This window comes from Bos indicus, chromosome 21 (genome assembly GCF_029378745.1).
Source record: "Bos indicus isolate NIAB-ARS_2022 breed Sahiwal x Tharparkar chromosome 21, NIAB-ARS_B.indTharparkar_mat_pri_1.0, whole genome shotgun sequence".
Lineage (NCBI taxonomy): Eukaryota > Metazoa > Chordata > Mammalia > Artiodactyla > Bovidae > Bos > Bos indicus.
Genome location: NC_091780.1, coordinates 47,969,813 through 47,992,750, shown reverse-complemented (window position 1 = coordinate 47,992,750; position 22,938 = coordinate 47,969,813). Strand labels below are relative to the sequence as shown.

Here is a 22,938-nt window from a genome sequence, read left to right as displayed (position 1 = left end):
CTCTACAGCTAGAAAAGAATTAAACTCCTGGACCACAAAACATTTGTGGGGAGGTGATGAAAACACAGAATGCTGCTGGATCCCCGGGACAGAGACTCATACCCAGCTCCCCAGGGCTAAGCCCAAAGGAAGCAAGAGGGAGATGTGTTTGTAGGAACAGCGAGCGGGGGCAGAAAAGATCTGAGATCATTTCCCAAACGGAGAATCCAAAAAGCAGCAAGATCTGTGAGAGGAAACAGCCATGTGGGAGCATCAAGGCAGATGGAACATTGTATAATCTTGCAGAGTTTACCAGGTCCCAGCGTGGCCTGAGAATAGCAAAATGATTTCTGTATGCCCCTGCGTGGCAAACACAGATGGGAAATCTGGGGAACCGGAAGGAGTCTTGGAGACGGGAACAACGGGCAACTCGGCAGGGACCTGTGTAGACTTATGATGGAGAGGCAATCTGTCAATCAAGTGGCCTCTGTGGCCAATCACCAGGAGGAGAAGTCCAAACACTCCTGCCCACTGTGTCTTGGTGTTGGTGTCACCAAGGAAAGCACAACACAGTCAAACACCGGAGGCAACAATGTTACATAAAGAGGCAGAGTAAGATCAGCTCCGCTAGTGGCCGTAGGTCCATCACAGCCAGCAAGGCCCTCCTGACAGCCATGCAGCACCAGAGGCCTTCAGAAAGTCCAGAACTCTTGTGTTGTAGAATGAAAGGCCCCAGCCCCTCCCTGCAATGGATGGATAAAGTAACGGGGTTCACCAGGCACCATATGACACACACACTTAGGCAGAACAAAGACATACATTTTGAATAGGAAACAGGAAAAGATATTCCCATACAAGGATACAAACCCAACACAAGCTATGAGGACTCTGGTAGAGAAGTATTCCAAGCCAAAGGCCCATTCCTACGTGGCTAAGTTGGAGTACCCTCCAACAGGCAAAAGACTTCATGCCTTCTTTCCTAACATGACCTAAGTGGACCCCTAAGTGGACCCCCAGATGGAAAGATGTCCCAGGCAAAGAACGGGATGCAATCTTAAGAGACTCTGTAAACATCCCAGGAAAGGTGATAGGGAAACCCCAAATTGCCTAAAACCAAATTTCTATGGTCCTGATGGAATGGGAACCCCAAATAAAGACTAAATTGAGTTCTAAAGAAATAAACATATTTCTTGCACATCCATGTTTGAAGACTGAGATTCATACCCACTGTATGCTGAGACAGACTCCATAGCTATAAAATCAAAAGACTACAAACCTCAGAATAAGAAAAATAATATATAAATAACTTTACACTAATAAATACAGCAAAACTTGATTTTAAAAATTATTATCTAGAAATATATGTCACAAAATTGACCCACTAGGGAGGGAGAGAATTAAAAGTCTGAATGAATTAATAATCATTAAAGAAATTGAGATAATTTTTAAAAAATCTGTTTGCCCAAGACACAAGACACAACATTACAAGTGAAAATTACCAAGCTTTCAAGGAACAAACAACCCATCTCTTATACAAAATGTATAGAACAGAAGAAGATAGAAAGCATCCAGCTTACACACCTAGAACAACATTAATACCAAAAACAGACAAGGATAGTATAAGAAAAAAATATATATACCAATCTCAGGTGAAACTATAAATACAAAAACCCCACAGAGATTCTCATTGTATAAAAACATTCTATAACATAAACAAGACTTTTTCCCAGGATGCAAGGATAGTTCAGATAGACCAACATATCCCAACATTAAAGAAGCAAAAAAAGAACTCAACAAAAGTCAGCTCTCATTAATGACAAAAAGTTTTGACAAGCTGATAAAGGAAGAGAATACAAAGAGTACCTACCAAAAAGCTATGGTAAACCTTATACTTAGTGGTGAAACTAAGAACCAAGTCTTTGTTTTAAAGTCAGAAATAAAATAGGGATGCTTATTATCACCACTTTTATTCAACACAAATTTTATTAAACAAGAAATTCTATAGGCAAACTGTTGGAACAAATAAGAGAATTCAGAGATATTTGGGATATATGATCAACATGTTAAACCAACATGGTAATAAACAATTTAAAAATGTGAGTGGGAAAAAATCTCACTCAAAAGAACAGTAAAATCTATAAGGTAGGTATACTTATGTGTCTGTGTGTAGCTATATGATATAGTTAAAGTTATTATTAATCCTTACAGTGCACATCTAATTTGACCCAGTAGGATTTGACATTGAAGAAGGAAATGGCAACCCACTCCAGTATTCTTGCCTAGAGAATCCTGTTGACAGAGGAGCCTGGTAGGCTGCCGTCCATAGGGTCGCACAGAGTCAGACATGACTGAAGAGAAGGAAATGGCAACCCACTCCAGTATTCTTGCCTGGAGAATCCCAGAGACAGAGGAGCCTGATGGGCTACCATCTATGGGGTTGCACAGAGTCAGACATGACTGAAGCAACTTAGCAGCAGCAGCAAGATTTGACACAGTTATCGCATCCTTCTGGACATATTTCCTTCACTTGGTTTTCAAGACCCCATACACCAAGGGTCCCTGATAGGAACTAGACCACACAGCAGGAGGTGAACAGGGGGCAATGGAGCAGAGCTTTGCAGCCGCTCCCCACTGCTCGAATCACCACCTGAGCTCCGCCCCCTGTCAGATCAGCAGTGCCGTTAGGTTCTCACAGCGGCGTGAACCCTGACCCTAAAGTCAAGGCAGAATATCTTCATATTGCCACAAAATAGAAATAAAGTACACAATAAATAAACGCACTTGAGTCATCCCAAAACCATCTTCCAGCCCCTCAGTCTATGGAAAAACTGTCTTCCACAAAACAGGTTTCTGGTGCTAAAAAGGTAAGACCCCGAGGCTCTTAGTCCATAGATTTCTTCTCCTTTCCAACTACACTTTTCCCTTTGGTCATCTCTTCCAGTTTAATAAATTCAAATTATTGAATTTGGACGCTGATGAGTCCCAATCTTTCTAGCCTTAACCTGCCTCCTGACCTCTAAAACTGTAAGTAATCGCCTACTCAACATCTCCATTTGGAATTATATTAGGCGCCTCTAACTTAAATCAACCTCACAAGCTAACTCACCTTTGGTCTTCACCATCTCAGAAAATGAAAACTTTATTTTTCCAGTTAACTTCACCCATCAAAAGACCATGAGTCATCTTCTACTCTTCTCTCTCCACACTTTCAATCCACAAGGGACCTTCAGAATTCATGGTAAGTCAGACCACTTTTCACCTCCTTTCCACAACTACCATCACAGTTGGATGAAGTCACCATCATCTCTCACGTGGATTACTGCAAGAGGCACCTAACTGGTCATCTTTTCTCCACCACTGCTTCCCCTGTAAACTACTGTCCACACAATAGTCAGTTGATCATTTCAGAATAAGGTCAGATCATGTCATGCCATGACATGATGTGCTAAGTCACTTCAGTTGTGTCCAACTCTTTGCTACTCTATGCTTCTGCTCAAAACCCCCCAACATCTTCCTATGTCACGACAAGTGAAATTCAAAGTTCTTAAAAACCTACAGTTATCTGCACATCGGTGATTCTCATTAGGGATGATACTGCTCCCTAGGGAACATTTATAAACTGCCTGCGGGTGGGGGCAGCACCTTTGGTTTTTACAATGGGAAAGTGATACTGGCATTTACTGGGCAAGGAAGGACCAGGGGATGGACCAGACAGCCTACAGTTCATAGGACAGTCCTACAAAACAAAAATGTCCTGCATCCTGTATTGTTGTTCAGTAGCTCAGTTATGTCCGATTCTTTGCGAGCCCAGGGACTGCAGCACGCCAGGCTTCCCTGTCCTTCACTATCTCCCAGAGTTTGCTCAAAGTCATGTCCATAGAGTCGGTGATGCCATTCGACCATCTCATCCTCTGTCATCCCCCCTATCTTCCTGCCCTCAATCTTTCCCAGCATCAGGGTCTTCTCCAATGAGTCGGCTCTTCACATCAGGTGACCAAAGTATTGGAGTTTCAACTTCAGTCCTTCCAATGAATATTCAGGGCTGGTTTCCTTTATGATTGACTGGTTTGATCATTTGATCACCTTGCTGTCCAAGGGACTCTCAAGAGTCTGCTCAACACCACAGTTTGAAAGCATTAAGTCTTCAGCACTTAGCCTTATTTATGGCCCAACTCTTACATCTATATATGACTACTGGAAAAACCACAGCTTTGACTAGACGGATCTTTGTCAGCAAAGTCATGTCTCTGCTTTTTAATATGCTATCTAGGTTTGTCATAGTTTTTCTTCCAAGGAGCAAGCGTCTTTTAATTTTGTGGCTACAGTTACCATCTGCAGTGATTTTGGAGCTCAAGAAAATAAAGTCTCTCACCACCTCCACTGTTTCCCCATCTATTTGCCATCAAGTGATGGGACCAAATGCCATGATATTTGTTTTTTGAATGTTGAATTTTAAGTCAAATTTTTCACTCTCCTCTTTCACCTTCATCAAAAGGCTCTTTAGTTCCTCTTCACTTTCTGCCATAAGGATGGTATCATTTGCATATCTGAGGTTATTGATATTTCTCCTGGCAGTCCTGATTCTAGCTTGAACTTCATCCAACGTGGCATTTCGCATGATGTACTCTGCATAGAAGTTAAGTAAGCAGGATGACAACACACACTTTGATGTACTTCCTTCCCAATTTTGAACCAGTCCATTTTTCCATGTCTGGTTCTAACTGTTGCTTCTTGACCTCCATACAGGTTTCTGCATAAAGGTTTCTCCATTTTATATATAAAAATACAAAATATCCCCCTTATTTAACCCACACTATATTTTCCAGGAATGCAACTACTTTGTAAATCAAAGAAAGATTGTACCTTATTTTCCTGGGAACTTCAACAAGAATTCCTTACCACTTCAGAAAATCAGGTCAACCAAAGACAACTCTGCTGACAGTTTATTCTGTCTGTGTTAACAGAACGAGAGACCTGTTTCATTCTGCATTGTTAGCAGTTGCATACAAAAATGTACAAGAGGATTATGAAGTTCATTTTATAAACTTAGAATCCAACATAATTAATTTAGCAAAGACATGTAAAACACAGGAATAATAAATATTTAATAAAGGGATTAACTGTATATCATTAAGAATTTATATAATTGTAAATACTTTAAGCAAAGGGTAATAAATTTGTCATAAAAATTACATGTCAAAGTTTTTTTTTTTTTTTTTAATTTTGAATGGCCTGGTTTGGTTTTTATTTTACTGTCAAACAGTTCACAATGGTCTATTTCTCCATGTCTTCCTGTATTACTCTCTTTTTTTTTCCAGTTCATCCTGTAGTCTCATCATCTATCAAAAGACATGGCTTGCAAGTTATTTTTAGGTTACAGACTCTGAATGTGTCCTGATATCTGCTAGAAGTTCATGCTGGGAAATATGGCGGGGGGGGGGGGGGGGGGGGGGGGTGGGCGCGGGGACAGTGTGATACCTGTCACTTTGTCCTATATCTCAAGAGAGATTTATTTTGACAGTATACTTATAAAGAGGCCGAGCTCATTTTCTCCATTTCAAGAGCCTTTCGTTGATCACAGCACACATCCTAACCACTTAAAGTTGCTTCCCATCTTCTCTTATCATAACACACATAAGTCCAGTCTATTAGTCATCTCAACACATATCCCAGTGCCACCTGTGTTCATTTTCTGGTCATCGTTATGTATTATGGCCCATATATTCCTACCCAGAGCACATTCATTATCAGTACATACAGGCAACAAACAACTTTATTATGTCTTCCAGTGTCATTCTTTATAATTTAATTATTCATCACTCATTTTTTTCTTTACATTACAAATACTGCATTATATTGATTTTCAAGATCACTTAGGTAGGTAGATGATAATTATCTATTAATTTTATTTCAGGCCAGTAAAACAGGTAAATTATATGCAAAGTACATGCAATAAGAAGAGAGTGCTGGAGCTTCCCTGAAGGCTCAGTGGTGAAGGCTCTGTGCTTTCACTGTAGGAGACATGAGTTCGATCCCTGGTCCAGGAACTAAGGTCCCACATGCCTTGTGGCACAACCAAGAAAAACAAACAAAAAAGAAGGGAATGCTAACTCTGATTGTATTCTCCTATCATAATCCCCCACACAAAGCCCCCACCTTGTTGTTCCTCAAACACCACAGGAACATTCCTGCCTTGGAGGCTCACAATGTTTCCTCCCTTTGCCTGGAATGATCTTCCCACACATGAAGTGTATAGCCTGCTCATTACTTCCTTCAGACATCTTCTCAAATTCCATCTTCTCTAACAGTGCTTCTCTGACCATCCAGTTTAAACATGTCTCCATCCCACCGTGCTGTGTTTTATCCTGAAGTCTTCACATCACTTATCACCACATGAGACATTACTGATTTGTTTACTCTCTGTCTTGTGTCTCTAGAACGCAGAGGGGCCCACGAAAGCAGGGACTTCAGCTGTTCACTGCTGTTTTCCAGTTTCTGGTGGGCTGCCTGATATAATATCATAGGTACCCAATAAAACTGAATGGAGAGGTGAATATCTAAAAGGCCAAAGAATGTGCTGGCAGGAGCCTGAATCCTGTGCAGGTAGCTTCCGGTTCCTTCATTCCCAACTGACACACTCAGTTCAGTTCAGTCGCTCAGTTGTGTCCGACTCTTTGCGACCCCATGAACTGCAGCACGCCAGGCCTCCCTGTCCATCACCAACTCCCAGAGTTCACTCAGACTCACGTCCATCGAGTCAGTGATGCCATCCAGCCATCTCATCCTCTGTCGTCCCCTTCTCCTCCTGCCCCCAATCCCTCCCAGCATCAGAGTCTTTTCCAATGAGTCAACTCTTTGCATGAGGTGGCCAAAGTACTGGAGTTTCAGCTTCAGCATCATTCCCTCCAAAGAAATCCCAAGGCTGATCTCCTTCAGAATGGACTGGTTGGATCTCCTTGCAGTTCAAGGGACACTCAAGAGTCTTCTCCAACACCACAGTTCAAAAGCATCAATTCTTCGGCACTCAGCCTTCTTCACAGTCCAACTCTCACATCCATACATGACCACAGGAAAAATCATAGCCTTGACTAGACGAACCTTTGTTGGCAAAGTAATGTCTCTGCTTTTCAATATGCTATCTAGGTTGGTCATAACTTTCCTTCCAAGGAGTAAGAGTCTTTTAATTTCATGGCTACAGTCACCATCTGCAGTGATTTTGGAGCCCAAAAAAATATAAAGTCTGACACTGTTTCCACTGTTTCCCCATCTATTTTCCATGAAGTGATGGGACCGGATGCCATGATCTTCGTTTTCTGAATGTTGAGCTTTAAGCCAACTTTTTCACTCTCCACTTTCACTTTCATCAAGAGGCTTTTTAGTTCCTCTCACTTTCTACCATAAGGGTGGTGTCATCTGCAGATCTGAGGTTATTAATATTTCTCCCGGCAATCTTGATTCCAGCTTGTTTCTTCCAGTCCAGCGTTTCTCATGATGTACTCTGCATATAAGTTAAGCAGGGTGATAATATACAGCTTTGACGTACTCCTTTTCCTATTTGGAACCAGTCTGTTGTTCCATGTCCAGTGCTAACTGTTGCTTTCTGACCTGCATATAGATTTCTCAAGAGGCAGGTCAGGTGGTCTGGTATGCCCATCTCTTTCAGAATTTTCCACAATTTATTGTGATCCACACAGTCAAAGGCTTTGGCATAGTCAATAAAGCAGAAATAGATGTTTTTCTGGAACTCTCTTGCTTGTTCCATGATCCAGCGGATGTTGGCAATTTGATCTCTGGTTCCTCTGCCTTTTCTGAAACCAGCTTGAACATCAGGAAGTTCACAGTTCACATACTGCTGAAGCCTGGCTTGGAGAATTTTGAGCATTACTTTACTAGCATGTGAGAGGAGTGCAATTGTGCAGTAGTTTGAGCATTCTTTGGCATTGCCTTTCTTTGGGATTGGTATGAAAACTGACCTTTTCCAGTCCTGTGGCCACTGCTGAGTTTTCCAAATTTGCTGGCATATTGAGTGCAGCACTTTCACAGCATCATCTTTCAGGATTTGAAATAGCTCAACTGGAATTCCATCACCTCCACTAGCTTTGTTCGTAGTGATGCTTTCTAAGGCCCACTTGACTTCCCATTCCAGGATGTCTGGCTCTAGGTCAGTGATCACACCATCGTGATTATTTGGGTCGTGAAGATCTTTTTTGTACAGTTCTTCTGTGTATTCTTGTCACCTCTTTTTAATATCTTCTGCTTCTGTTAGGTCCATACCATTTCTGTCCTTTATCGAGCCCATCTTTGCAAGAAATGTTCCCTTGGTATCTCTCATTTTCTTGAAGAGATCTCTAGTCTTTCCCATTCTGTTGTTTTCCTCTATTTCTTTGCATTGATCACTGAGGAAGGCTTTCTTATCTCTTCTTGCTATTCTTTGCTGCCATGCTATTAAATGTTTGAGATACTGAACATTCATTGAATATTTCATTTGAAGAAAGGTCTCCAGAACTGAGAAGTATTGGAAAGCCACTGACCTTCCAAATTAGCAAAGATACAAAGCACAGTAACACACAATGCTGGTGAGGATGGAGAGAAACAGACTGATACCCTCTATTTGTGGGAATGTATATGGTTTAGTTTTACCAGGAGGTAATATGGCAATGGCAACCCACTCCAGCACTCTTGCCTGGAAACTCCCATGCACGGAGGAGCCTGGTGGGCTGCAGTCCATGGGGTCGATAAGAGTCGGACACGACTGAGCAACTTCACTTTCACTTTTCACTTTCATGCACTGGAGAAGGAAATGGCAACCCACTCCAGTGTTCTTGCCTGGAGAATCCCAGGGACGGGGGAGCCTGGTGGGCTGCCGTCTATAGGGTCACAGAGTCGGACACGACTGAAGCGACTTAGCAATATGGAAATACATACTAAAAGCCTTTAAAAACTGCAGTATATTTAACATGTGCTGCTTTATTTACAATCATTTTACTCTCACAGTATTGTAAAGTAAGCATTATTAACTCTACTGCAGAGATGAGAAAAGTGAGGCACCATGAATTTTAAGTAACAAATAAATTACAAGTCACGGATCTAGGTCATCAAACTGAAATTCCAGGCCTTTCTCCATCGGTTTCCACTGACTGCTAGTTCTGTTAGTTTACCTAATTCCTTAAAGCTAACATTTGTGTCACATATAAAATCTTTCAACACTTAGTACCTGATGTGCTGTGCTCAGTCGTGTCCTAATCTTTGTGACCCCATGGACTGTAGCCCGCCAGGCTTCTCTGTCCTTGGGATTCTCCAGGCAAGAATACTAGAGTCGGTTGCTATTCCCTGCTCTAGCAGGTCTTTCCGATCTAGGGATCGAATCTGCATCTCCTGCATTGACAGATGGATTCTTTACTTACTGAGCCACCAAATGTTGCAGGTACTCAATAAACCTTTGAAGAGGGAAAAGCTCTTTCAGCCACAAAAGTCTCCATAGACATTGCATGACCGATAGGAACAATAACAGAAACCGATCCAGCATCTCCTCTATCCTCCTTCAGAGTAACAGAATGTGAACCTTGCCACACAGCCTGCTCAGAATATCAACTTTTATTTTCGTTGTCATTTGTAGGTAAATGTAGTCATGGAGTTAAGTTCTGGCTGGTGAAACATAAGCAAAAGTGGTGGGCAATTTTAGGCGCATGCTTTTCTTGCTTAAAGCCTTCCTGTTGGCTGGAATATAGATATGATGGTCACAGCAGCCACTGCTGACCTTGAGATGACCATGGCAATGAGGGTTAGTCAGTGAAACAGTAAGATGGCAGGATTCCTGACTCTGCAAAACACCGTATCAGTCCAACATTACCTTTGATTTGACTTTTACAGGACAGAAATAAACTTCCATCTCGTCTAAGTCACTATTATTTTGGCTTTTCTGATTATCTGCACCCATAAGCTGCCCAAGCTAGTTCTATTAGGACTGCCCCTTACTCCTATTTCCTGTTACTTGATATTTGGCTAAACTAATTTGGCATTGTACTAGTGACAACCTATATGAATTATGCATTCCATTTAGCATTTTCAAAGATTCCATTGTAAATGGATATTTAATAAGCTTTTTCACTTAACCCTAAAGAGCGAGAGAACAGAGTCATGCATAAAAAGCTATAATTCAGTGTTTAATAATCACTTTCCAGAGTAATAATTGATTGTCAAAGACTACATCTAGGCAGGTCTGCACAGCATAATGAAATCAGAACAATGAAAAGTGTCTCAGCTGTGTCAGTCTTTCATTTCTTCAAAACCCTATTTCCAATGATTAAGAGATGAAGAGCTTGATACTAGAGATGTTCTTGAGGGGAAATCTGACTGAAATGATGAGGTCTGGCTTTATTATAATCTCCTCCTGTGTGCCTAATAAATTTGTAGTAAGTCATGCAAAGGACAGGAATTTTATTTACTGTATTATCTGTGAAATCTAAAAAGAAGATAGACTACCAATTTAAAAGGTAGGAAAGGGTAGAGGGCGGCAGGGATTTTATTCATTATCAAGACTGGCCCAATCTGATGAACAGAACGCCAATTAACAGTGAACCATGCAATCATGGCAATCCTGCAGTCTCAGTTAGATAACATCCAAAGTGCTGACTCTTCCTCCTGGCTTTTGGGAATTCTTGGTAAGGCCACTGACACCCTCCATTCTCCCAAGTCAAGGAGTCTCAACAAGACCCCAGTCCATCACAAATAAGATTTCAAGTATGTCAAAAGTTGCTCTCCTTGGGCTTCCCTGGTGGTCCAATGGCTGAGAGTCCGCCTGCCAAAGCAAGGCACATGGGTTGGATCCCTGATCCAGGAAGATCCCACATGCCCCGACACAACTAAGCACAGCCCCTGTGTCACCACTACTGGAGCCCGAGCTCCAGAGCCCACGCTCCACAACAAGAGAAGCCACTGCAGTAAGAAGCCCAAGTCCCACAGTGAAGAGTAGCCCCTGCTCTCCGCAACCAGAGAAAGCCTGTGCACACAACAAAGACCCAAGTGCGTCAAACATAAACTAATTAATTGCTCTTTAAGTAGCTCTTCTTCCCCAAAAGGATGAGGACTCACAACCTATACCACTGGGCTAGGAAGAAAAAAATACGTGCAGGCATTTCCTCACTTTGAGAATAGCTAACAGATTTTTATATAAAATAAAGCTAAGAAGATGACGTAGAAGTGGGTCAGATTGTATTCTGCCATGAGAGATGGCAGATAATGGCCATTTCATCTTTTATTCATATTAACAGCAACCTAAGCTGGCAGGATCAGTGTTCCTTGATTGCATGTAACGGGTTAGGGATCATACAACCCACTGCTAATGTCATCACTACTTATAATTCACCCCACTTGTATTCTTTCACTTTCTGACACAATCTTGGCCCAAGTCCCAGCCCACACACACATCGCTACCACCACCACACCACTCTATGAGCAGCAAATCCTTGCTTCTTACTGACCTTCCCAGGTCTAAGTGTGCTGGGCTTAGAAGTCACCAGCAAGAGGCCACAGGTGGCCATCCCAGGACAGGAGAGTGTGATGGGCCTCTCACTAATGTAGAGATCTGAGAGGGGAAAAATCGAGTTGAGAAGTAATTTTGGACACTTGTCTTGGGGTCTAGGTCTCAAGACAGTTGGTGGGGATGGGGAGAAGATGGGGCCAAAGAGGAAAAGGAAGGGCCATCAACATCATGTAATAAGAATAAAAACAATTCTGGTTCAGCTGTCAAAAGACCTAAACTAGTTCTGATCCCAACAATGCTAATTGGCTGTACAGCCTTATAAAAGTCACTATCTCTCACTGGGTCTCAGTTTTGTTATCTATAATACAAAGTTAATTAGGTTACCTTTCAGCTCCAGACACTACTGTAATGAAAAATGAGAGTAAGGAAACATTATGAAAAAATTTATAACAGAACTCTAGAAGTTCTTTTCCATACAGGAACACAGGGACTTCTCTGGTGGTCCAGTGACTAAGACTCTGCGTTCCCAATGCAGGGGACGCAGGTTCGGTGCCTAGTCAGGGAGCGCGATCCCACATGCCACAACTAAGACCCAGCAGAGCCAAATAAATAAATATTAAAAAAAAAATTTTAAGACAAATATATAAAATTTATTAAATCAGAATGTGTTATTTTTAGTTTCAATGCAACAGACTATTTTTAGTTTCAATGCAACAGATTTTAACCTTTATTCTTACTTGTGCTCATAAAAATTCATAAAGATAATAAGTATGACTGATTCTGTCAAGCCATCCTTCTCTATTACAGTAAGACTAAAATGCAGTGTACTTTACAGTGGACTAAAGAAACCAGGTACTTGTAAAATAATATTCTCCCCAAAATGACATACATAGTCAGCACAACTGGATTGTGTGCTGCCTCGTCTACTAAATTACCTCCATTTGGGATGAAAGATGCATGATTGTGGTTCACTGGTTCTCAAGATTTTGATTTTATTATCAAAACTGTTTATCTACCCATCCTTAAAAGCCATATGTTTACCTATTATGTGTTAAAACAGGCACTCTAAATAATACAACTGCCTAGCTTCAGGCTGTTTACAGCTACAGAATGACTGACTCAACTCACAACCCAATACGGTAGTTTTCAGTAATAAAAAATAAACCACTTCCTGTGTACAATAAGTCAGTATGTAACCTAGCTGGGACATTCAGTTGGTTCGGTTGCTCTCAAGGTAGCCATATTATGCTAAGCCTTGATAGCAACTTTAGTATTTTTAAGCTTCTTTTTTTTTTTTTTTAAGCTTCTTTAAACTGAATGAACTCTTTCCTCTCATTTTACACAGAACATAAAAATCATGAATTGATACCACAAAAATTACCCTTAAAATGTATTTGAATTTCACAATGTTAAGGTAGTGATTAGTGCTGGATTTTAAATATGCTATTTATCAGCTGCGCCTCAACACCCACTTAAGGAGATTCTAAGGGCTTAGACTAGCCGTTAAAATGTAAAAGCATTAAAAAGGCCTACTTTAGGAAATCAGAGTTAAAACTGAGTTATATATTGAAATAACAACCCCCAGAGGGGGAAAGTCTTTGTCCTAAATATCCAAATAATTGTGCCTGAAGTAGCCAGAAAAAAGCAATTATTTCACTAACATTTAAAAATTCTTCATTTTATTGCATATGTACTCAAAACTGTGGCATATGTGAAAATGAATTACTTTCAATACATTCAAATGTATTTGTCCTTTATAGTCTAAATTACGAGACTATTACACAAACAGGCAAAAGAAAACAATCACTGCTGGGCAGTATCTGTACTAAGAGTCAGAAAAAAAGTACATCTGAATTCTACAATAAATTAACATTTCATTTTTCAAGTAACTCTGTATTTCAGTCTTAAAAAAAAATGCTCATGGAAAATAAAACACCTTTGTATCCAACAAAGAAGAAGTTTATTTTAAAGGAACAACTTCTAGCTTGGTTCAAAATCATTATTACAACCAAACCAGCTAAAGGAATAAGAATTTTTTCTCAAGAACAAATAAAAATATTATTTTCCATCTTTTAAAATGAACTGAAATTAAACACGTGAACATTTTGCATTTATTGAAGGCACCCAAATGATATCTGAGAGATTTTAAAACTTCACAGGAAAAAAACTGTAAATCAAGAAACTTCTTAATCATTACATCATTTGTACTAGTTTAAGCTGTTACGTCTGTGAGAATAAAGTAACGCACAAAGAGAATATAAAGAGAAAAGTATAATAAACGCGTCTGTCACTCTGAAGAGAAAAGATGTGCCCAAACTAGTCCCTCCCAATTATACCTGTGACAGTCAAACAACAGATGGCTTTTCTTTGCCCAGATCCTGGTAGGTTCTTTGATTTATAACTCCAGTGGAGCAAAACTTTGTTCCTAGGATAGGGAAAGATAAAATTTGAAGAGCAAAGAGCCAAGAAATGTTTAAATACTATGGAATAATATGCAGCGATTAAAAAAAAATAAAAAGTATACATGTCCATTGATATGTGTCAAAAAGTAAGCTGCAGAATAATGTGTACCATAGGTTCTTATTTTTACTTAAAAAAAACCTACATATGTATGTATGTGTACACATTTATACCAAAGAATTTATTTAGCATAAATATTTATATTAAATAATTAAGATAAATGTAGAAGGATAAACCTACTTCTGTTTCATTGACAATGCTAAAGACTTTGACTGTGTGGATCACAACACACTGTGGAAAATTCATAAAGACATGAGAATATCAGACCACCTTATCTGCCTCCTGTGAAATCTGTAGGCAGGTCAAGAAGCAACAGTTAGAACTGGACATGGAACAATGGACTGATTCAAAATTGGGGAAGGAGTACGTCAAGGCTATATATTGTTACCCTGCTTATTTAATTTTTATGCAGAGTACATCATGTGAAATGCTGGGCTGGATGAAGCACAAGCTGGAATCAAGACTAGTGGGAGAAATATTAATAACCTCAGATATGCAGACAACACTACCATTATGGCAGAAAGGGAAGAAGAATTAAGAGCCTCTTAATGGCCTCTTAATGAAAGTGACTGCAGCCATGAAATTAAAAGACGCTTACTCCTTGGAAGAAAAGCTATGACAAACCTAAACAGCGTATCGAAAAGCAGAGACATGACTTTGCCAACAAAGGTCCGTCTAGTCAAAGCTATGGTTTTTCCAGTTGTCATGTATGGATGTGAGACCATAAATAAGGCTGAGAGCCAAAGAATTGATGTTTTTGAACTGTGGTATTGGAGAAGACTCTTGAGAGTCCCCTGGACTGCAAGGAGATCCAACCAATCCATCCCAAAGGAAATCAATCCTGAATATTCATTAGAAGGACTGATGCTGAAACTGAAGCTCCAACACTTTGGCCACCTGATTTGAAGAGCCGACTCATCAGAAAAGACCGTGATGCTGGGAAAGATTGAAGGCAGGAGGAGAAGGGGACGACAGAGGATGAGATGATTGGCTGGCATCACTGACTCAATGGACATGAGTTTGAGCAAGCTCCTGAAGACAGCGGAGGACAGGGAAGCCTGGCATGCTGCAGTCCATGGAGTCACAAAGAGTCAAACACAACTGAGTGACTGAACAACAACAGGATAAACAAGTATTGGTTACTGTTGGTGAGTTAAGGGAGGCTTTAAAGAGAAATTATCATTTCCTTATATTCCTCCTTACAACTTATAAAAAGAAGCATAAACTTTTATAAACAATCAGATAAAATTTTACTTAAAGTTTCTGTTTTGAAATAATTATAGGTTCATGTTCACTTTGGGGGCTTCCCTGGTGGCTCAGATGGTAGAGAATCTGCCTACAATGCAGGAGACCTGGGTTTGATCCCTGGGTCAGGAAGATGCCCCCTGGGATAGGAAATGGCAACCCACTCAAGTATCCTTGCCTAGAGAATTTCATGGACAGAGGAACCTGGCAGGCTATAGTGCATGGGGTCACAAAGAGTCAGACATGACTGAGCGATTAACACACACACACACAATACACACACATATTCACTTATAATAAATAATACAGAGATATCCTCTGTACCCTTTTATCAGGTTTTCCTAATGAGAATATCATGCAAAACTATTACAAAATCACAGGCAGGAAACTGACACTGATATAGTCAAGATACAAAATCTCTCCATCACCAGAAAGATTTCTGAATTTGCCTTTCTAAAGCTGCACATACTTCCCTCTCACCCTCCCCTACTTCAAGCCTGTCCTCAACCCCTGACAACTACAAATCTTGTCTCCATTCCTATAATTTAGTCATTTTAAGAATGTTGTATAAAATGTAATTATACAGTATATAACATTTAGAGACTGGATTTGCCTTGGCATAATTTTCTGGAGATTCATCCAAGTTATTGTAGATACCAGTACTTTATTTCTTTTTATTGCTGAGTAGTATGTCCTTAAAAGACATCTGGGTTATTTCTAGTTTGGGGTTATTAAGTAACAAAAGCTCCTAAGAACATTCATCTCAGTTTCCTATTTGAATGTAAGTAATTTTTCATTCTCTAGGATAAAGGCACTACTGCTTTACCTATGTCCCCTCAATTTTGTACTTTTAATTCAGTTCAGTTTTTAAAATTTCTCTGAGATTTCCCCACTGATCCATGGATTACTTAGATATTGTTTAAGTTTCCAAGTGTTTGGAGATTTTATTATCAATCTGTTATTAATTTATAGTTTGATTCCATTATAATCAGAGAACACACTCTATATGATGTCAATGCTTTTAAATTCATTAAAGTTCACTTTTATGCACCAGAGATGGTCTTAGTATATGTCCCATGGGCAGTGACAAGAATGTACATTCTGCTACCACTGAGCACAGTGTTTTATAAATGTAGATTAGTTTCTAACGTTTGATGGTAGTGTTGAGTTCATCTGCATTCTTGGGGAATTTCTGTCTAGGGTTTTCTGTCAATTGTTGAAAGAAAGGTGCTGGCATCTTCAACTATAATTGTAGTTTCATCAATTTCTCCTTTTGGTTTTTACTTCACATATTTTTTCAGCTCTGTTGTTTGTTTAACACACATTTAGGATTCCTTTGACTTAATAGATTAACCCTTTTATCATGTTAAAATGCCAACTGTGTCTCTCATCATTTTCTTTGTACTGAAGTCTACTTTATTTGAAATTAATATAGCCACTCTTCTTTCTTTTGAATAATTTGTGCCTGATATTTTTTTCATGCTTTATTTTAAACCTGCCTATATCATCATACCAGAAGTACATTTCTTGTAAAAAAAAAAAATATATATATATATATATATATACTGGGTTTTATACGGAATCCACTTGCCAATCTCTGCTTTTAATCACTACATTTAGACCACTTACATTTAGTGTAGTTATTGATACATTTGAGTTTGAAGTTACTACTTTTCTTTTCCTTCTCTGTTTTTTGCTTCTGTTTACTTTTTACCTGCCTTCCTATGGGTTACTTAAAATTTCTTAATTCTAGGTTGATTTATATATAGTGGTTTTTGAGTGAATCTCTTTGTATAGATTTTTTGGTCATTGCTCCAGATATTACATTATGTATCATAACTTATTTCCATCTACTGGTATTGTTGTTTTCCAATTAGAGTGATGTATAGGACCACTTTAAAATCTTTATCAGAGAATTCTAACATCTTGGTCATCTCAATGTTGGTATCGTCTTTTTTTTTCTTTCAAGTCTAAACACAAAACAAAACTTGAATAAGCAATAATAATGAGTATACTTGGAACAATGAGAAAAAGAGAGTCTTAGTAAAGAAACAGAATATATAAAGAGGAGCCAAAGAAAAATGTTAGAACTGAAAATTACAGTAATTGAAATAAAACTGTACAAATGCCTCAAATACTGAACGTATGGGACACAGTGGAAAGGATCAGTGATCATGAAGATGAAACAATACTATTTTATCAATCTGAGTAACAGAGACAGTAAACTGGGGGAATAATAGAGCCTCAGGCACTTGTAGGACTACAACAGAAGATCTAATCTTTCTGTCATCAAAGTCCTGCTGCTGCTGCTACTGCTGCTAAGTCGCTTCAGTTGTGTCTGACTCTGTGCAACCCCATAGCCGGCAGCCCACCAGGCTCCCCCGTCCCTAGGATTCTCCAGGCAAGAACACTGGAGTGGGTTGCCATTTCCTTCTCCAATGCATGAAAGTGAAAAGTGAAAGTGAAGTCACTCAGTCGTGTCAACTCTTAGTGACCCCATGGACTGCAGCCTACCAGGCTCCTCCGTCCATGGGAGTTTCCAGGCAAGAGTACTGGAGTGGGGTGCCATTGCCTTCTCAGCATCAAAGTCCTGGAAACTGGGAAAAGCCCGTATGGTGTCCAGTGACACTACAGGGAGGAAGGTAGGATAGCCTCTTTAGTGTTAGGGTTGAAAGTCTTGGCTCTCCACTGACACTATGTCATTAGGGAAGAAATTGGGGTAACCTGTTACAGTCATTCAAGAGTGGAAGTTTAGCTCCCTCCTCAGTCCTGGCTGGCAGAGGAGAGGACAGGGTCATAGGTTTTTCTGTGGTGCTTGACTAGAGTAGCACAGTTATTGTCTAAAAGTTTTGTCTTGCTAGGCTGCTCCTTTCTTGATCCTTAGCTAAAGAGAGCAGGCTTTTGCTGGGGCTTTTTCTGTCTGTACCCACTGGCACATTCTTAGGTTGCCAGTCTCTTTAGCTCTGGTGCAGTAGATCTAAGACAAAAAGAAAACCTAAGAACTTATCACTACATGATCCCTTGGATCCCAAAGTCCCCAGCCAGTCTGCTTCTTTCTACCTTTTGGAGTCTTCTCCTGTTTGTTTGTACCTAGTTTTACTTAGCAGGAAGAAGAGAGAGAAGTATGTCTATTTCATCTTCCCTAAAGTTAAAGCAGGCATAAGTTTTATGATAAAACATTTGCTTGTGAGTTATTTGTTTATAAAGACCTGGGGACACGAACTCCCTCACCTGGGTCATTTTAAGCCATTTCTTCTTTTGAGCTATATGGCCAAAAACAACACACACCACAGAACCAAGGATGGGTTGATTCCTTCATCCTCAATTAACATCTGGAAGGAAGTCTCTAACCTTTATTCAGTCTCATATAATTAGAATGTATTTTGTGAGTGATAATATTGAATTCCTCAGTAAAACAAGCATTTAGGAACTTATAAAATTTCTATCCCTCCTGCCATGGTGTATGCTTACTGTTTAAGCCACCAGTTTTCACCTGGTTGGGAGGATGGGGGGGGCGGGAGGGGTGATTACACCCTTCTACCCCTGGTCTCATTTGGCAACATCTAGAGATATTTCAGTTGTTATGACTTGGTGGTCGGGAGGATGACGAGAGGATCATACTACTGGCATCTACTGGGTAGAGGCCAAGGATAATTCTAAACATCCTACAATTACAGGACAGCCACCCACAATGAAGAATTATTCAAACCAAAAAGTTAAGTGCCAAGGTTGAGAAAACTTGGTTTAGATGTTTGACCTACATTTGACAGCTGAGTTTAATCTTCAGGTATTCTGAGCACCTTCTGGCCTATGTAATTGTTTGTGGAACTCTGAATGCTAGGTCTGGAAGGGCCCTGCCCGAGCTCTAAACAGAGACAGCACATCTTGCCAAGACTGTCTTATCCTTTGACTTTCCCTCAAGGGATTGGCTCCAAATTAAGATGTCTAAAGTGAAGAACCATATCCCTTGCTTATTACGGACAGAACGTTGTTTATATAAACTCCAAACGTTTCGTTTAAAACAAGTGGCCTTATTATAATCTTAAGGATTTTTAGAATCATAATTTAGACACCACTTTTACTTGCATTTTCATTGCTATCCCTCACCTTCCCAGTCATAACCATTTCAACAAATCCCCCACTGTTCTCTTCTCACCCTAACAAAAGACCAAAATAATTCAAAGCTCCATCTTCTGGAATTGTTGGGGGGAAGGGGAGATGGGGCACAGAGGCAAAAGTTTAAAAGCAAGAACAACAACTAGCTATACAAAAAATCAATACAATGGAAGGCAGGGATGGGACTAAGACATTTGAAACTGGCCAAGTCTTGAGAGTCCCTTGAACTGCAAGGAGATCAAACCAGTCCATCCTAAAGGAATTCAACTCTGAATATTCATTGGAAGGACCGATGCTGAACCTGAAGCTCCAATATTTTGGCCACCTGATGTGAAGAGCCAACTGACTGGAAAAGACCCTGATAGTGGGAAAGAGTGAGGGCAGGAGGAGAAGGGGACACAGAGAATTAGATGAGTGGATGGCATCACCAAATCAATGAATATGAGTTGAGCAAGCTCTGGGTGATAGTGAAGACAGGGAAGCCTGGCATGCTGCAATCCATGGGGTCACAAAGAGTTGGACATGACTTAGCAACTGAACAACAAAGTCTCATAATGTGGGGCTAGCTAGTGATGCTGACTTCTGACCCTAATCCTCCAAACCACTCTCCTACATAAAGCAATTCTGGTAACTGAAGCACCAGAAAAGGATACACAAGAGAAATGGAATACCAGAAAGAACAGAATTCACTGTCCCGGGGCAAATCATCATTGATACTCTCCCTTCTTATATTCTATTCTATTTGAACCCTTCAAAATGCATTTTCTTTATGGCAAATGGGTTTAAGGATTTAGGAGGGAATCTTCTTCCCTCCTTAAACCCTTGCTCTAAAAGTGTAACTTTCTCCAACTGTATAGGACCTCTGAGCCGGGTTCCAATATAGGCCCCTCTTCACGTCACATGCCTTGATTATGTTACAGAGTTCCTTCTGACAGGGGCGGCAATGAGGCCTTTGTTCTCTCCGTTTGGGCTCTCCAATGTGTGTATCCCTGATTCCTTTTTCTGTTAGATCCACAGAAAACTTTATAAGAAGTACTCATTTTGAAACCGCCTGAACAGTCAGGCTGGTCTTGTTCAGTAACCATAGGGAGGTGTGGATCTTACTTGAAAATATTTGTCCCATTCTGCCTACAAACATTAGGTCAAAGACGACACAGGGGACTCTTGTCCTTACACGTTTTTGTTTCCCTAATGGGCTTTAGAATCACATTCCTTAAATCACAGCCAAGAGTATATTCTGGGCTGAAACTATTTTGAAGACATAATGTGGCAGCAGTATTCTGTGTACTAACAAGAGGTTTGGCGCTGCAGCCAAGAAGAGTAATAGAATCTTCTTCCCTCCTAAGTGTCATTCTAATTACCATTCTCAAAAAACTCCTTTCCTCCTGCCCTCTCTCCCTCTCTCTCTGTGTATATGGGACTCAGACTCCCCTATTATTATTTCTACTTTGAATGTCCCTGTTTAGAACTAAGTCTGTATAATGAACCAGGACCCTATCTAGCTTTGCTCCCTGCCTGGGGACACATCACAATCAACAAACAGGCAGTCCTGGCATGATTCCAGTGTCTTCTCTGGGGTATGACTGGCGGGGGTGGACGCCCAGCTCTGTTCTGCCTTAGTTACTGAACTGGGAGGCAATCCTTTTAAACTCACTAAAGCTAGGAAGCCTCTTATGTAAAACAGGGCTCTTATGGGTATCCACCTGATGGGCTTGTCCTTGGGACAAATAATCACTTATAGTCCATATATATAGCTGAGAAGACCTAGAAAGTAAATTTTTTAAACATATTTTAAGAGAATGATTTTCACTGAAAATGGACCAAAATTCTTATAAATACAGCTTAGTAGTAGTATATTGATCTTCTTAAGGTACAGATTTACTGTTAATAAACTGTACCACCAAAGACCGAGTCTTTCATATAAAACATCAACCAAATCAATACTAAATAATCACAAAGACTTTGAAAGGAAAGGTTACCAGTTATGTATTACTCGGGTCAAAGAACTAATGTTCTTTGTACCAGTTTCTGAAATACCCTCTCCATTATTTTCACTTTTTTAAAAGGATATACTCCCTTGATGGAAAATTCAAAGACCCTGATTAACACCCGAACACTTTGTCTAGCTTTTCGAGCTTGTCTAGCTTAGAACACACGATATGCACGATTTTATGTCTGAATCCTGAAATGAAATTTATCCAGAAGAAATATGACCCCTATTCTGGATCACCTACTTCCATTTTAATGTCGTAGTTCTGCCCAAGGACGCTCTGGATGAGCTCTTTGATGGTCTGGTCGGAGGCCAGCTGGGCCTCGGACTGCAGCGAGGCGATGATCTCCTCGATGGACTTGGGGATCGCACGCACTGGCGGCGGGGCCTGCAGGGTGGCCTCCCGGGAGTCGCTCGGCGGGGTGCTCTCGCGGTCGGTTTTGGAAGCGGACCCGGGGGCTTCCCGCGACTCGCCACCCGAGTCCTCGTGCAGGAAGCGGGTGTTAATCCTCACTCTCTTCCGCCGGCCGGCCGCCTCCACGTCTCCCTCGTCGCTGGAAAAGGAGTCGGGCAGCCTCTCTCTGGCCTGGCCGACCTCGGCGAGCTGAGCTGGCTCCAGGCTGACCACGCGCCCCCGGGCCAGGTCGAGCACGGGCTTGGAGTCCGCCGGCGGGGGGCTCCTGGAGCCCCGGTGCGCCCGGGCCCTCCCCGTGGGCACGCGCGGCGGCATCAGGACCACTGGTCTGGACGTGCCAGCCCTGGGCGCGATGACCGGCGGCTGCTGGGGCCGGTGCCGGAGGAACGCGGAGCTCCGCAAGTAAAAGTCCTGGGGGCGGAAGGGCCGGCCCTTCCCGGGAGCGGCCACCTCCCTCGGGCCCGGGGGCCGCGGGGCGCCTCGGGGCACCGGCTGCGGGAGGGTCCCAGTTGGGCGCGCACGACCTTTAACCCGAGGGGAGCCTGCTGGTTTTGGGGATCCGACGCGGGAAGCGCTCCCCTTCGTCGCATACCGGGCCGGGCTGGGGACCCGGAGACCAAAGACGGGGATTTCATCCACAGCTGGCTTGGCAGCCAACTTCTCCTTGATTCGGAGAAATTCCTTTTTGGTCTCCTTGCGAACCTTCTCCAGCTCTTTAAAGATGTACGATTCTTCTTTGTATTTCAGTCCAAAGTGCTTTGAAATCGTGGACATCTTGACTGATTTGTCCTGTGAAATAACAATAAATTTATATTTATACATACCTACATACATGAAAACTAATATTGATGAATAAAATTCCAGTTCTAAAAAGCTTCTCATGGTGGAACGCTCACTGTGCTTAACTGAGGCACCAATGGGCTGCATTCATTTATATCATTTTAAATCTACTATTTAAATGATTTACTACTAAATCCATAATGATACTACTAAAATGATCTTCTATCATTTTTAATATATCATTTTAAACTACTGGCCTTTTCACAGTAACAATGAAAAACTTTTAGTAAATTTTTACAGTGAAGATTTTCTGAAACTTCTATTGAGTGTATTTTAGTACTTCTCTCAACAGTACTGTAGTCTCCCACTTCCAGGCAAGAGGGACCACACTCCACACAGGCATAGTAAACC

General features: G+C 41.0%; 1 protein-coding gene across 5 annotated transcripts in view; it reads right to left on the bottom strand.

The window, feature by feature from the left end:
• TTC6 (tetratricopeptide repeat domain 6) overlaps window positions 1-22,938 on the bottom strand; it is a 215,766-nt gene that overhangs the window by 163,990 nt on the left and 28,838 nt on the right. For 4 of the 5 annotated variants that reach the window (XM_070775481.1, XM_019983232.2, XM_070775482.1 and 1 more), the window contains exon 2: window positions 21,577-22,536. The exons of the other annotated variant lie outside the window; for it this stretch is intronic. In XM_070775481.1, coding sequence (XP_070631582.1) covers window positions 21,577-22,521 — 945 coding nt within the window. In that variant the 5' untranslated portion in view covers window positions 22,522-22,536. The remainder of the gene's footprint in view (window positions 1-21,576; window positions 22,537-22,938) is intronic. 5 annotated transcript variants of the gene reach the window in all.